This window comes from Maylandia zebra, linkage group LG13 (assembly GCF_041146795.1).
Source record: "Maylandia zebra isolate NMK-2024a linkage group LG13, Mzebra_GT3a, whole genome shotgun sequence".
Lineage (NCBI taxonomy): Eukaryota > Metazoa > Chordata > Actinopteri > Cichliformes > Cichlidae > Maylandia > Maylandia zebra.
The window spans coordinates 20,900,753-20,916,857 of record NC_135179.1 but is presented as its reverse complement, the minus strand read 5'-3'; the positions used below and the strand labels follow the sequence as shown (position 1 = coordinate 20,916,857).

General features: G+C 36.9%; 1 protein-coding gene across 1 annotated transcript in view; it reads left to right on the top strand.

The window, feature by feature from the left end:
- lmbrd1 (LMBR1 domain containing 1) overlaps window positions 1–16,105 on the top strand; it is a 50,465-nt gene that overhangs the window by 18,128 nt on the left and 16,232 nt on the right. The window contains exons 6-11 of the mRNA XM_004555984.2: window positions 1,519–1,607; window positions 7,475–7,548; window positions 12,110–12,235; window positions 12,911–13,063; window positions 15,715–15,779; window positions 15,959–16,061. Of these exons, the coding sequence (XP_004556041.1) occupies window positions 1,519–1,607; window positions 7,475–7,548; window positions 12,110–12,235; window positions 12,911–13,063; window positions 15,715–15,779; window positions 15,959–16,061 (610 nt within the window). The remainder of the gene's footprint in view (window positions 1–1,518; window positions 1,608–7,474; window positions 7,549–12,109; window positions 12,236–12,910; window positions 13,064–15,714; window positions 15,780–15,958; window positions 16,062–16,105) is intronic.

Here is a 16,105-nt window from a genome sequence, read left to right as displayed (position 1 = left end):
ATGTCAAACTTATTTTTTGGAACTACATAGAAAATGTGCTCTAAAAATTTCAAAACACGTTTTAAGTGGCAACGAGAGACTGTTACAGTGGTGATCAAAGATGATGGCTTCTGAATTCTGCAACAACTAAAGCAAGGTTACTTCTCCAAAAAGAGTGAACCACAACACACACAAGTTTGGAAATTAATGTCGATAAATAAAGCAAGACCAACTCTGCCAAACATTTCTCATCTGATGGATATAAGAATGAAATTTTAAAAACCTTTATGTAGACACAGTTATGAAGAGTTGAGTAAGCTAACGAGAGCTTTTTATTTTCTTTTTCTAAAAACAAAAGTGAGATGTATGATGGCCAAAGGAATTCACATTAAAAAGATAAAGTGCAAGTATGAATCCTAGAGGAAATACATATAACATCAGAAAATATCTTTGGGTCTGGATACTTTAGACTTAGTTTGGGATTTTTTGCTTAGATTGGTCTTGATTTTGCTAAAATAATTTTAAAGTGGAAACAATAGTCCAACTCAAGCCTAAGGTGGATGTTACTGTGGTAACAATTGGTGACATTTGCTTAAACTCTTTCTGCCTTGGTTGCCTGCGGGGGGGTAACCATTGTTTCTTTTTTCTGAATTGAGTAGTTTCTGTTCTATTTCAGGTTTTTATTTGCTGTGTTGTCCCTTTACCTAAAAAAGATACAAGTGATCTCTGCCAATCACCCGGTTGGGAAACGTAGGTCTCTTTATTACTCAAAATGTACATTAAAAAAAGACTATCAGAGAGAGCAGAGTGGCGCCTGGTAATCTCTGTGTGGCAGCTGTTTTTCTCAAAATGACAAAATTGAGAAGCTTTTATGAAAAATTGTAAATAGCTTCATTTTGAATAATCAGGTGTTAATCATTTGAGCTATATGCTGACTTGTAAGAATTCTTTTGTAGTAACAGTAGTTTCAGTGATTATTATCCATTGCCATAATAAATTCCTTCTCAGCTATGTTATCCAAGTCAGTTTCATAGTCACATGTGTAAACATAGACCATAATTACTGGCTCGCGCCAATGTATGTCTGTATCTGGCTGAGTAGCTGCGTGGGTCATAATTTAAGGACACTTAGAAACTGCTGACCTGACTGAACCTGTAGCTCAGCAGTTTACTGTGAAAGTAAGGAGAATACAGTTTAACAGTTGTGGTTTATGCCGACGTAAGCAAATAGATGTTTTTCCAGAAACTATTAATGCGTAAGTTTAATCATTTTTATGTGTTGTTTTTCTACTGTTTTTAATTAAATACAAGGTTTACTTTATTTTTAAATGATTTGATTAATATCTCAACTTTTTGGAAACTTCATTTTTTGGAAACCTTATTATTATTCATGTACTTTCCTTCATTGAAAAGAGCAGTTTAATGTGCTGTTAATATGAATTTCTGTGAATCTTTGTCTCTGTGATGAGGACAAAGATAGCCTAGAAAGAACCACCATAATTTTATCTGTCTTAAAAGTTATTATTTTTTATTCTTACAGAGCGTTTGTTCCACTCGCCGCCCCACCCGGTCAGAATTCTACTCAGTGGGAGAAAGTACAATACCTTTTTGAGGAACTTGGGAGTAGTCGTAAGTACCCATTCTTTAGAAAAACGCCTACACTTATGTCCAATTTATGTCTTGTTTTATAGCAGTTGTTCCCATGACTTATCGTATTTTTTCTCTTTATCACTTGAAAGTGAAGCTACTTCATTCAATCCACCTCATCTTGTAGGATTTCCTTATTTCTACTGTCATCCTATTATCAAGTTATTATAATGTCAGTTTTACATATAGCCTGATCACTGATCACAGTACTGTCCAGTACAGCTTTTCTGTCTATGTAACACAGGATTTTGGACTACCATTATAACCATGACTAAACACTTCAATACAATGCATAACCCTCTCCACTTTGGAGAGGGAGGATATGAGCAGGTAGTCATGTCTTGGATGGCTAGAAAATTATGTGGTGGTTTTGAAAGTCTCAAATTAGTTTTTAAACTAACAGACTAGAAATGTGGTTAATTTAAAGTGCACCATTGAAAGTTAAGTGGAACTAGAACATGTCAAAGATGAGATGTCAAAAACGGACTGAAATTGTTAATATGCACTCTCCACATTTAGCTCACTGGAACCATCAGAAAAAAAACCCCTCACCAATGTAATGTAAAATTGTAACAACTTGTACCACAACCCCTCTAGAACTGCCAGGCTCTGTCAAGCAACAACAGCAATAGTGGTACAGAATCCACTAATGAACAAGAACAAACACAACGATATCTAAATACTTTATTTATTGTAGGAGAACAAAATTATGGAAAAGTTGTGGAGCCGGTTGAACCGACCATTGCCTACATTTTAAAAGTTAATTCACAGTTGCCCACAAAAGATAAGAAGCACATTTTAATAAATGAATTGTTGTAAAAGTAGAACAGTGACTGTTTATCATCTCATTAACATCACATCCCTGCTGCTCTGCAAGGTCAGCAAACCGTCCGGGACTCTGTTCTGCTCCACCCTGGCTCAATATCCCATCTGCAACTTATTTAGCACTACAATGATTATTCTTCTTTTATCTAACTATAGTGACCTATATAGTTATTGGTTAATAAATGTGTTGCTTGGCAGCCAGACTGGTTGAGTGTACAGCATTTGCGTTAATGTCTTTTAGGTAAAAATGATGTCCTCAGTGGCTATAGCTATAAATGGTTGTCATTTTTCTTTTTATTCCACACAACTGAAAATTCACCATAAGATGAATAAACCCATTTTAGGAAAAAGTCAAGAAATATGAGTTAAGTTACAAAACGACCCCCTTAGCTCTCCTAGTGTAAATATATATTTTAGCTTTCATTTGTGATTTACAGACAGGCTGTCTAGTAATCACTCTTAAATCAGTCTTTGTATTTGTCATAGAAAGTGCCAAAATCGACAGCAGAAGTCAAGCTTTGAAAACAGATTGCAATACTGCCCTAAATACTCAATAACGTTATGTAGCAAGCTTTTCTAGTCACTCTCTACCTGAACAGTCATATAAAATGTGATGATAAATGATTTTATAAAGAAAATAGCTTGTGTTGATGCCTAACAACACTGTAAAAACTCCCTATTTGGGCATTTTCACTTGTTGAATGGAACAAAGGCTGAGAATATGCTCATGCTAAACACTGGCAAATGTGGACTCCTAATAGTTCTTTTGGCCTCTTGCCATCTGGGGATCAAGGAGGAAGTTGAACCATCTGCCTCTCTGCATAATAGTGGACCCCTACATGCTCTCTATAACCTTCCTCCTTTGGCACAGGGGGAAATTGCTCTGCTGCTGAGGAAATGTGAGGATGATCCCTTTTGTAATTCCCCATCTCTTCTCTTTCCAGATGGGAGGTTAATTGTGTAAAGAAAAGGCACTTTTACCACATAACCCTCCTGACTGCTTTGCAACAACTGTGCATTAAAGTCACTACCTCTTCAATAGTTCCAGCATTACATTTGTTACAGTGCTCAAGTGATGCCTTAATGTTCTCCAGATCACTAGCTCTCGTGTTGGTATTCAAGACCATACAGTACCGTTGTGTATTTTTGGCCATGTCTCAAGAGGGAGAGTGCAGTGGGCAGTAGTCCAGTTTTAACTACTATGAGTACTCGAACAATATTCCTAACACTTAACTTATCTTGACTTTTTCCTTTCTTCAGCATTAAGAAAAGAAATTATAAACTTAAGTGCTGCCCCTGGAAGTAGATGCTGTAAAGCATCACTTGAAGATCCTTAATTTCACTCAAATCTTTTGGGTTAAGCATTTGTTCATCCATGACAAAAATGTGATGCACTTGTGGTTAACTCTTTTAAAAACTCTTTAAAGGTGTGCTGATGCTGATTTTTTTTCTCCTTTGAATAGATGACTAGTTGCTGGTTGCTTTTAATTACTCAGTCGCTCAACAGAAGTAGGGTGCTAGGGCTAAAGGAGTTCCTTAATAAACACCTTTCTTTATAAGTCTTATGCATGACCATAGGCCTGTAGGGCTATATATATGTGGGGTTGAGATAAGAGCTGCCTCATTCTGTTTCTCTTGGAGTCGAAGCTGTCCAGACGTGGAAGCACCAATGATAAAAGACAACATTCCCTATGTTTAAGCCCCAGAAAATCTGCTCAAGAAACCAAGAATACTGGCAGCAAACATGTATCCTTTGCTTTGTGTGGAGTTCATGAACAGAATGTTCTCTATGCAGAACATGATGCAATTGTCTATTTTACCAAGCTCACCACTAAACAAAGGCAGCAAATTCGGGATGAAACACTCGGGAGTAGAAAACACGTATTCACATGTTAATGTTAAGCCCAGCTGTCAGACTTCAAAGTTTTCCTTTTGCATACAATACAATAGGGAGCAGGTATATAATTTATCTCTATTTAGTATTTAGTATTTAGTATTTATTTATTTATTGTCATTGTCAAGAACAATGAAATTGCGTTTGGGGCTTCCATACAACCCAAAAAAAAGAAGAAAATAATAAATACCCCTTAAAACCCAAGTGTACATATTTAACCCAGTGTGACTCCAATGCAATAAGACAATCCTTAGCAATAATGTTCGTAGAAATTCAGACAAAGACCTGAGAAACATGACAAAATACAACAATGCAACCCATTCAGTATTATTGTACTGTGAGATATGATATCAGATATGATAGTTATCTATTTAAGAAAGAGGGGGGGGGGGCAGGAGGGGGAAGAGAATAAAGATATGATGCACCAATGCAGACCAGTTCATTGCTATTAAGAAGTTGGATATGGTTATTGTCCGTGAGAGGGGGGCAGAGAGTTCAGGAGCCTCACAGCCTGTGGATACAGGCTGTTGGCCAGTCTGGATGTTCTGGCCTGTATAGACCTGTACCTTCTCCCTGAGGGCAGCAGATGGAAAAGGTGGCGCGCAGGGTGATGTTGGTCCCGCAGGATACTGTGCACCCTCCTCAGACAGCGAGTGGGGAAGATATTATTTTCCACTTCTTTGTCCTGCTGCTTGTTAGATGCCTATAAAGGAAAGTGATAAATGATATAAACAGCACAACATATATGCCCTGAATACGGACTTAAAATTCCCATTCAAATTCCACTGTCAAGGAGAAAGGCAAGCAGAGCCACCTATGACCGTGTTGACAGGTGGGCTGGGCATTATGAGGCTGCTGCTGAGAAAATGCGGGATATCTACAGAGGGACAAATGTGTAGCTTTTTACTTTGAGCACTATGACAGGTGGGATCCTGACAGGGGAGTGTGGCAATCAGTCTCTTCATCAATCCCTGTCTTCTAACTCTAACTCTGACAGCTGGTGTGATACCTACTGTTGCCCTTGCCTTATGGGTGGTCCTCTTTCTGGCTCAATCAAAGGTGACACACATCAGCTCAACCACACATCAGAATTGAGAGACGCAGCTGTTAAAACATTGGCTATGATCAATGTATTAAATGGCAGTGATGACAAAAATGTTGAATAGGTGTATCTCTGGAAAAAGAAATTCTGTTAATTAAAATAACATACAAAATCCCAAGATTACCTGAATACTAACAAGCATTATCCCCATTCAATGATATAACATTTATTGTTGAATCTGTGGGCATGGGGTACTTACAAAAAAAGAATGAGTAGTACAAGCAGCAGATACTAATATGATTTTTAAGCTTTAGCCCTTCAAGCTCAAATCTTGCAGTTCTGTGAAAAGTTATTCTCTTTTTTTTCTCCTTCTTTTTTTGCATATTTGTCCCACTTGTATTATTTTTTTTATTATCAAACAGATTTTAATGTTTGACCAAGATAACTAAAATAAATGTAAAAAAAAAAGTGATTTTATTTATTAAGGGGGGAAAAAAAAGCTGTCCAAACCTGCCTGCCCCTTTCTGACAAATATTTTCTTTTCATAAACTAGAAACTGGTTTTGCCACCCAGCAATAACTGCAATCAAGCATTTGCAATAAGTACCAATTAGTTTTTCACATCACTGTGGAGGAATTTTGGCCCACATTTCTTTACAGAATTATGTTAATTCAAGAGTGTTTTCAACCATGACGGCCTGTTTAAGGTCATGCCAGTGTGTAGCAATCTGATTTCACTTCAGTCTTTGACTAGGCCACTCAAAAACCTTTTTTTTTGTTGTTGTTGTTGTTGTATTCAGAGGTGGATTTGCAGGTGTGTTTTGAATCACTGTGTTGATGTATAATCCAAGTGCTTTTGGCACAAACTGATGGCCTGACATTCTCTTTCGGGATTCTCTTGTAGAGAGCCCAATTCATGGTTACACTCGATGTAACGGGATGCAAACCTTTCTAAAGGTTTAGCTTTCGTCTCATCAGTGCACAGAATATTCTCCCAAAAGTCTTGGGAGATATTTTTAACATGTGTGAGATGACGTTTTCGCTTGGGAACTCTTCCATGGATGTCTTTTTTGTCTTAGTCTCTTTCTTATCTTTGAATCACAAACTCTGACCTTAACTGAAGTAAGTTAAACCTTTAGTTCCTAAGGTGTTGTTCTGGTTTCTTTTGTGACCTCCTGGATGAGTCATTGATGCGTTCTTGAAGTAATTTTGTTAGGCCGACCATTCCTGGGAAAATTCACTGAGTTTTCTCAATTTGTGAATAATAGCTCTTTCTGTGATTCACTGGTGTCCCAAAGCCTTCAAGAAGGTTCCCAGACTGCTATATATCACTGACTTTGTTTTTCATGTGTTACTGAGTTTCTTTACATCTTTGCAAGATGTGTTGCTTTTCTTTAACTTTCTTTTATAGTTCTTTTGGCCCACTTCACTTAATCAGACAGGTTCTGTTTCAGGTCTAGCAGTAAACAGTCCTGTGTGTTGCTAGTGAAAGTGAGCTCAGCTTTCCACAAATTTAGTTAAAAACAGGGGCAATTACTTTGCTTTTTTTCCTTTAATAAAATCATCATTTAAACAAAAAACAAGAAATAAGTAAGGGGGAAACATACTTCTTCACAGTACTGTATTTGTTTGTCATTAATTTGCTGTACTTACTACTATCTTTCCACTGTTTGTAATGTATACTTTTAAGTAAAACCATACATTACCTAGAAAAATCTATTTAGAGTTGCACTTTCTATGAAAGGTAAATGGACTTTATTTTCACAGTGGAGAGCCTCGAATCTAGTCCCAATATTAGTTTTCACTGTCTTCCAATCACTGTGGATACTTTAAAGACCTCCCTGTAGACAACTGGAGCAAATGATAACAGCTTGTGGTGTTTAATACATTCAATGCAATAGAATTTGAACAATTTTAACATTTCAACTAATAGCAGGACTCAACGAACAGCTGCCTGAAAAACATTACTAAAAAAAATAAAAAGAGCAGAAATTGTGATCTTGAGTTTGTACATGTTGTGAGTCCATCGATGTGTCCTTCAGAGGTCAATGGCACATCTCTAATTCCTTACCGGATTTTCCTTCTACAGATGGTCTTCCTGCCCTGTCTTTCTCCATCAGCTCCTTGACCTTGATTGGCATGTTGGCAGTGATCACTTACACGGTGAGTTGACAAGTGGTCAGTGTTATTTCATGTGTTCATTGGAGCAACATTCAGTTCATCTGCTTGGTAATTAAGCAGTGATACAATGGGATGACTTCCAAAGCTTACCAGCTCTGCAGCTTAATAGAGTTTGTGGTTTTTAAGACACAACAGAGTGACTTATAAAATGATTTGACGTAGGAAATGGGACTAAATTGTTATCTTTGTTTTGTCAAACATACCAAGTTTGGTTTACGCAGTGGTTATAATTTATTTTTCTTTTTAGCTTTTAAAGTCTTTCAAGTGCACTGCAGGTTTTGTGTACAAATGGTTTCTCATAGTATTGGTTGACTTGGTGATGGAGTTGCCTTTTACTATTAGTAATGTCTTGTGATCTTAAAGATAAAGCATTTAGTTGCTGAAATTGTTTAGGCTGCTGTCTTTTATCTAATAACCCGAGACTTTTGATGTATGGATCCTCCTCCCAGCCTTATCAGCCACTTATCTCTCTCTCTCGCTCTCTCTCGCTCTCTGTATATTTGGTTATATATTGATTGTGTTTTTTGCTGGGTCAGAAAAAAAGAACTTATGAAACGTTGTCTATTTTTCATAGCTTTCATTGTTTAACTAATCTGTGAATAATACCTGGAGGTTGTGGCTGACATGAGTTAGTGTCTGTTGGGGAAAAAATACAAGAGCGCTATTAGGATCAGCCCAGACATTGAGAATAACACTGACAACCAACTTCAATCTATCGAGTTTCTGTTGAGCTCAAAGAATCCTATCTGACAGATGAACAACAATTGAATGTGGAACTCTTAATGAATAATACACAACCAAGTCAAATAAGTTGTCGAGGCAGTTGCCCTTTAACACAAAAAAAATCTGTCTCATCTGGGAATTTATCCACTGTTCTCTCACCTTTGTGTAACCGTTCTCCAAAGGGTGGATAATTACAGAGTACATTTTGAGGATGGAACTGTGCTCAGATATGTTCTGGCCCATGCTGCTATGGACCAAATGCCCCGAGGAAATCAAAACACCCGGCATGTCTTTGTTTTTGATGTTCCTTGTTTTGATAAAGTCAATCAAAGAACTCAGGCTTTTAGGCGACAGCAACAGCAGTCTGTACCTCTTTTATTGTCACAGCCTCAAAGCAGAAACTCTTTTTTTGTGTGTCTGACTTTGAATAATGTCCTTTTATCTGCTGTATCTCCTCTCTTCTCTAACTACAAGTGTGAAAACTGTTGTAGGTGGCAACCTACCGGTATTTGCAAAGAACTGTCTAATTTATCATCTTATGCTACTAAGCCCGATTAACTTAATGGAAGCCAAGTGACAGGTTCCATAAGCAGTGGAAATGTTGTCCATGACTCCTTTTGCTAATTTATCACTACCCTTTGTGCAGAACTCGCCATGTACTCTTAATGCACACAGCTCTGTGATGTAAACACTATACAGCTCTGCAACCTGGTGCACTTAAATTTCGTTCACATTGACGTAAGGCTGCACGGCTTTCTTTCTGTGTGCATAGTTCACTTATTAGAAGCAACTTAAACAAAACTCAAGCAATGTTATTTACCTTTCTATAGACAGAAACAGTTAATGGCTGCTAATGACTATTTTATTGTTGGGGTGTTCTGATAATGTATGGTCCTGTCAGTACTGTAAATCAAATAGAGCTCAGCTTTAGAGAGATTATACACTGAGTTTAAATTCAGTAAATTTATTTATTTTTCTAATATATTTTGCAAACATAGTGTTTTGCACTTGATAGCAACTTTAACTATTTTAATCTGTTTTAGAGGGCAATAAATAAGAAAATATTTAATGAAAAGAATTTAAGTACACAAAAAAGAACTTTTTCTTATCCCTAATTACTCTGTAATCTCCCACTCTGCTTCACTCAACCCAATGATATTACAAGGGATCAGCAAAATCTCAAAGCTCATGCATCATGTGAGATCCTTTGGCATCGTTTACTTCCTTTAAAAGCTTAGCTAGCATATTGACTTATGACTGTCATGGCTCTGTCTGCTGTTGAGATGCCATTCTCTTGCTCTTAAAGTGAAAGCCATAAAAATGCTGATACTGAATTAAATTTGGTTAATGTCTGGTAGTGTAATCCCAGACCCTGAAATTGACCTGGGCATAAGGTTCTTCCAGAGAATTGGAGTGATATCTGTTTTTCTAGAATTCTGTAACACCTCGAGGCTTTTTAAAATTTGAATTAAATTTTTATATTTTGTATTTCATTTTGAAGTTCAAAGTTTGTGACATTGGATTTTGAATAAAACAAGACGTGTTTTAGTGTGATAAGCACTTACAAACTGAAATTCTAAACAAGGAGAAGTACATGACATGAACAGAAGGACAGTATGTCCCTGAATGAAATTACTATTTTATAAACTTCATATAATAAATATATCTATTTAGTAGGATGAAATCACAGACGGTATTACCAGCAGACTGTATATAATGCACACATGTAGTTACAGAGGTTTTGGATTCCTCAGTTTAAAACATCACTGAATCTGAATTTATTTTTTGGCAAAAGAAAGGTTAGGTTCAATATAATCTTTTTTTAAAATAGCACAAGTTCAAAAAAGTCACAAAGTGCTTTTATAAAAATTAATAAATTAATAAACGCCGCAAATTTGTACAGTAAAATTACACAGTTGGCATGAATGGCTCCATGAACACTAATTTAGTCTGAAAAAAAAAAAGTAAACAAATGAAATATTCACATGGGTTTTACATGTCTGGTTTGAAAAGGCCTTAAGAGTGAGCACTTGGCAACTGTAGGAAGGAAGAACTCCCTTTTAACAGGAAAAGACCTCTTGCAGAAGCAGTTTAGGGCTGAGGATGAGACAGTGTAGTGAACCACTGCCTAACATTACAATAATCTAGTTGCTCTCTTCCCTGTTCACTTTAGGGTTCAAGTCTGTTTTTAATCCTGTATTAGTTCTCAGTGCAGAACAATTTGTAGTCTACAAAGACATGGTAACCATAATGTTCTGTCATGTTTGTGAAGATTATTTTGTTCTAACACCCTTTGCTAATTGAATCAAATGACAGAGAACCCTGAATATGTTAGTTTAAATGAGTGGAAATGTCTTTTCACCCACTTCTATCCAGAGAATTTTATGCTTTGTTATTTCTTAACTGATAGCATTGAGAACTTGTGGGGGGCCTCAGATCCATCCAGTGGAAACACAAACAAAGAGGCTTGTGTAGGAGACCTGTGCCCAACTACTTCTCCCTCTTCCCACTCAGCAGTCATGTGACTGAATGATTTCAGCTAGTGACTTCACCCTCAGCCAACACACACTTATTGAGTTGCATACACATTCCCAGCTCCCCTGCTGAGCTATTTCTGGTTATTATTGACCACGGTGAGTTTTAAAATAACTTTAATGAGCATGCATTACGATGAGTGAGCTAAAAATGTACACTCCAGCAGAGGGAAACCTGTTTTGTCTTTCTTTTAGTTTCTTTTCTATTTCTCTCATATAGTTGCACATTTCAGGGGCGGGAAATGTTTCTCTTGGGATCTGGGACAGGTTTTCCTTTTATGAGTGTGTTTGATATTCGGGACATGCTCTGGCCTTAAGAGCTCCATGATTCATTGCAAGAGGCGACATTCGCCCGTGGCAGAGATCCTCAGCAGAGACTAATAATAGTGTAGCCTGACTTAGTATCCCATGCGGCTCTCTTAATGCTACCTAACACTCAAAAACTAGTAAAAGTTGTTTTAGAAAAATATAGACTGTGACATTTCCCCACATGAAAAATGGAAGGAGGGCAGCATCTTTTGCACAGAATGGCCCTTTGTTTTACTATGAACCTGTAAAATGGCACACTTCCAAGTTGATAAAAGTGAGACAGCATTGTGAAAGCATTGGCCTGTTGCTTTTACTTTTCTTTGTATTGATTGGTCTGTTTCCTGGTATTAAAGATGTCCCTCGTTTTTGATTAAAGTCCAGATGTCCCTTCAGGTGATTTAAGACCCCTGAAAGATGAAATCACCCCACAGATTTTCTCTTATTGTCTATCTTTGTGGGAAACTGTGCAGTGTTTATATATCGTATCTAACTTTTACAAAGAAATATAATTAAATGACATCTGTTGATTTAAATTCAGGTGAAAATTGACTGCATCTTGATTTTCCTACCTAAATGCGTCTATTGAAAATTATAATTAGAACAAGTTCTTCATATCCTAGAGAGAGGGTAGTGCTGTCACATGGGGGCACTGTTAAGCTGTAAATGCATCAGAGTGATATAAGGCAGTGATATCCTCACAAAATGGTTGCAGCAAATTCTCCAATAAACCTCAGCACAATTATAGGTTCCACCATTTTAATCTTTTTTCCTGAACCAAAAATGACATGGCCTGGGAGGCCAGGAACTATATGATTTGCTCTGTGTGTGTTTGCTTACCCTCATTTGACTGTTGTCATGTCCCACATTGTGATGGGTTTGCTGTCAGGCAGGAGCCTGTGTGGGTGGATGCACGTGCCATATGTGCTCACTCTGACAATGATGTCTGATTATAATGGTAGTTTTGCACTGTCTTCCAGGCATATGGTATGTCTGTTATGCCTTTGAATCTGATAAAAGGCACCCGCAGTGTTAAGTATGAACGCCTGGAGAACACTGAGGACATTGATGATGTTGAGCATCAGATTGAAAAGCTAAAATCCAAGGTGAGTCCCATCAGAAGACACAAAGAGTTATTTAAGCTTAAACGATTTACTTTAGTAATCATGAAAACAAATGCTGTTTTTATTTGTTTTTCCTTTAATATCATTCTGGATTTTTCTATCTCATATGTGCCCCTTTGTCTTTGAATTCTGTTATGTGTGGGTAACATTGCTTTAGTCAACCACCTTCCCAGCTGGAGGCCACATATACTGAAAGTGTAGACATCTATTAGTTGCTCATTGCAACATGAAGTATAAACAATAGTCCAGATCATTCCTTATTTGTCCCTTGCATAAATGCACTTGTTAAAAACCAGGTATTGGCAGCATTAAAGGTTATTTTCACAGTAGCAAGAAGGTTAATGCAAAACACGCACAGTTTGCTTTAATATTGTGAGAGCAGTAGTTTAAATATGATACAGTGATATACATTTACAAGTATGTATATGCTTTGAGAATGTTTAGAAAACAGCATTTATATAATACTCCCACTATTTTTAGTCTACATACTCATTCACTTGACTGTAAATATTTATTAAAATCATATTTTTGCAGATAAAATGATATCTACATTTTTCAATGTTCTCATTAAAACTTCTAGCAGTGTAGTGTAGTTTCAAAAGTCCGCATAATATCGATCATTGATGCATTTGGGATATCTTTTGGTCGTCTTGTCAGTGCCAAGATGGACGTCCTCTGTCCTCGAGGGATAGAAACAACCTGCAGGAGCTGGAGGGCAAACTACAGGTCCTCCGGCGCAGGGGGAGACACCTGGAAATTGCAGAGAGGAACTGCTGCACTAAAGTGGGCAGTGCTCTCAGACCTTTCAAGGTGAGTGTCCATTATGGAATTGGCTCTCATTCACAAAAGTAAATTATGTTCTCCAAAGTATTCTGTACAAAGGGAAATTATGCTGATGAGTGTGTATTGAATGCAAGCATACAGACAGGGTTATTTAACATAGATAGTGCTGTATTTATTCAGTGCTTCTTTTAATTGATATTTGAGATTAAGAATAGGTGAAACTGCAAAAACCCGCTCTAGCTTGTGTAATACATTTAAAACATCATTTTTGTGTTTGTATTTTTATAGCCACCTTCAACTACTTCTTCCTAAACAATTTCTTTGTGCTCAATTTCCAATCTGAACTGCTCTAGATTTACTTTGAGTTCTACTTTACACAACCGCATAGTTACATGATTCCCACAGGAAATCTATTCACCTAATTTACTCTGAAGTCTCTCAGGGAGTCTCATATTTCTCAGGCAGGATCTCATGGTACCCAAGGGATAGACCAAAGCAACCAAGAAACTTGTCTTTTTATTGTTTTTCATATTTTTTTTCTTCTTTTTTTGGCTACTAGTGGACATGTTGGTCCCAACATTACTGGCCCAGTACAAAACATCCAGACACAATGTACTGATGAGCATAATGTAGAGACTCAAAGTGCCTCAAAGTTCTGATCAATTACATACATTTCATTTGAGCAGTTTTTCATGGTATTGAATAGAAGTGCTTTATAATAATTTTTTGAAGTTAAATAAAAAGCACATTGGCTTTTTATGCAGTCACTTGGGGGCAAAAATAAATAAATCACAAATTCAGCCAGAATCCCGCGTGGCTAGGTTTTCTTACCCATCCTTAATAATATATCCTTGTTCCAAACCACTCATTTATTGTGTGTGCTTTTTTTTTATCAACAATTGGCAGAAACAGCTATTGAAAATGGCATAAATACACTTCACTGGACTTTGAGACAACGCAGTGGCTCTCACAATGAAAATGGCTTTTCTTAACAGACTTATGACTGTTATTATTCTTGTTAAACATAATGGTGGAGGGTCTGAATAAAAGGTATAATATAAAGTTACAATACTGCAAATCCTCAAGCAGCAGAAGTATTTACTCCTAATAGTTTTATTGAACTGCAGCTGAAATACAGTAACAAGAATGTTTATAACATTACTGAAAAAGATCAAAAGACTTTGATAACAGATTTTCGTTGTCGTATATTTCCTTCTCGATTATTCCCACGTTATAGAAAAAAAATTTTCTTCTTTTAACTGATATAAAAGACTTATGTGGCTGGCTGCAGTGCTATTGTAATAACTCACTGAAAGAATATCCACTTACTTCTGTTCATATTTCAACCTATGCAGCCAGCACGTGCACACAAATGTACTTTGTGCCTATATGAATGGCTTACATGCTTAATGTGCTCTTATTACTCGGCATTACCACATGACTTATCAGTGGTAATGCCCAGTTACAGTCCTGCAGACCCCTCACTTTTAATGCCTTTTCCATGTGTTAAGGATAAAATAAATTCAAGCATCATTCCCTTCTTTCACATTTTACTTTTCCTACTGCTGTTCATTTTTCAGTACTTAACTGCACTGCAGGCTCAAACAAATATTTTAAACCAGTGTCTGTAACAGTTTGTCTTTAACCAGGGGGGTTGCTGCTAATGATAGTCCCCAGACTCAAATTTAAACAGTAATGAGTTGGGAGATTTATTTACTGTATACTGAGAGACTGGTGTAGAGTGATAAGCCAAATGATTGCGATTTCAGCCTCACTGTTCCTCAGACACATGCTGTCCTTTTAATACCAACACCGACAGTGAGCGAAAATGACTCACTAAGCATGTTAAACACTGACAGTTAAAATCAGTGCGTGAGGACATGGAGCTCACAATAGTTACTCTCTTTTGATCGCGCAAGAAATGTAACAAGCTATTTTTTTTTTTTTAGGTAAGCAACTTGCACCATAATAGGGTGAAAAATTGTGCCACCTATTTATAGAGGTTTTATTAAAAAAGTGTATATATATATATGGCAGGTGCCTTATTTAATGTTTTAATAACTTTACTATCATTTAATACATGTAAACTCATTTTTTAGATATTTCCTTGGTTAGAGTAGCAGTTTCATAAAAAGATTACTGTACTTTTTTAAAATTAAACTAAATTATGTTTTTCTTCTCCGTCTTGCCTGCTTCTCTCCTAAGTCTGTCATCAGTATCTTAATTAATATTTTGCTGCAAGGGGTTTATCTCAGATAATTTGGTATAATTTGGTCTAACTATTGATATGAAGATCAGCATTAGATTCACTTTTTTTCCCCTCCCACTACGTTCATCTGATCAGCCAGCTTTTTCCTCCCTGATTGCAGCCTCCTAACTCTGCTTCAGCTGTGCCATTGCTTCCCCCTGTCACCCTGAGCGACAGTGCCAAACTGTGGCTGGCTATGCCATATGGTCTCTGTTTGACAAAAGACATGGTAGAAAGGTTATATTTGCTGACTAAGTAGCTGTCTTTAAAAATACACATTTTATTTAAATGCAGCTTTTAATGCAGTTCACAAACAAGGGCACACTGTGATTACACGTCCCTCCTATAGCAGTCATTTCTAAAAATGTATCCTGGTATTTTGTTGTAGTTATTTATTTTTGTTTCTCTGTTTTGATTGATTGATTTGCAGATATTACTAGGCATATTCTTTATCCTGGTTGCGTTGCTGTTCACCATTGCCCTCTTCATTTCAAAGTAAGTTATGATTTGTCCTGTAACACAAAATACAGTTTGCAGTGTGTGCCTTGTAAGACCAAAATGTACCAAAATAAACAGTGCAATTGCTTCATTTAACCTTATATATTAAAGTTTAATACTGGAGATTGATACCCTTATTTCTTCTTTTTCTTTCTCTCTGTTTTTTTCCTCCTCAGTCTGGATAAAGCCCTCCACTCGGCTGGCATCAGCTCTGGGTTCATAATCTTTGGCACCAACCTAACCAATCCTCTGAATGAACTTCTTTTAGCCTTGCAACCTGTGAGTATCCTCTCATCTCTCACGTTGGAATAGTGATTATACTC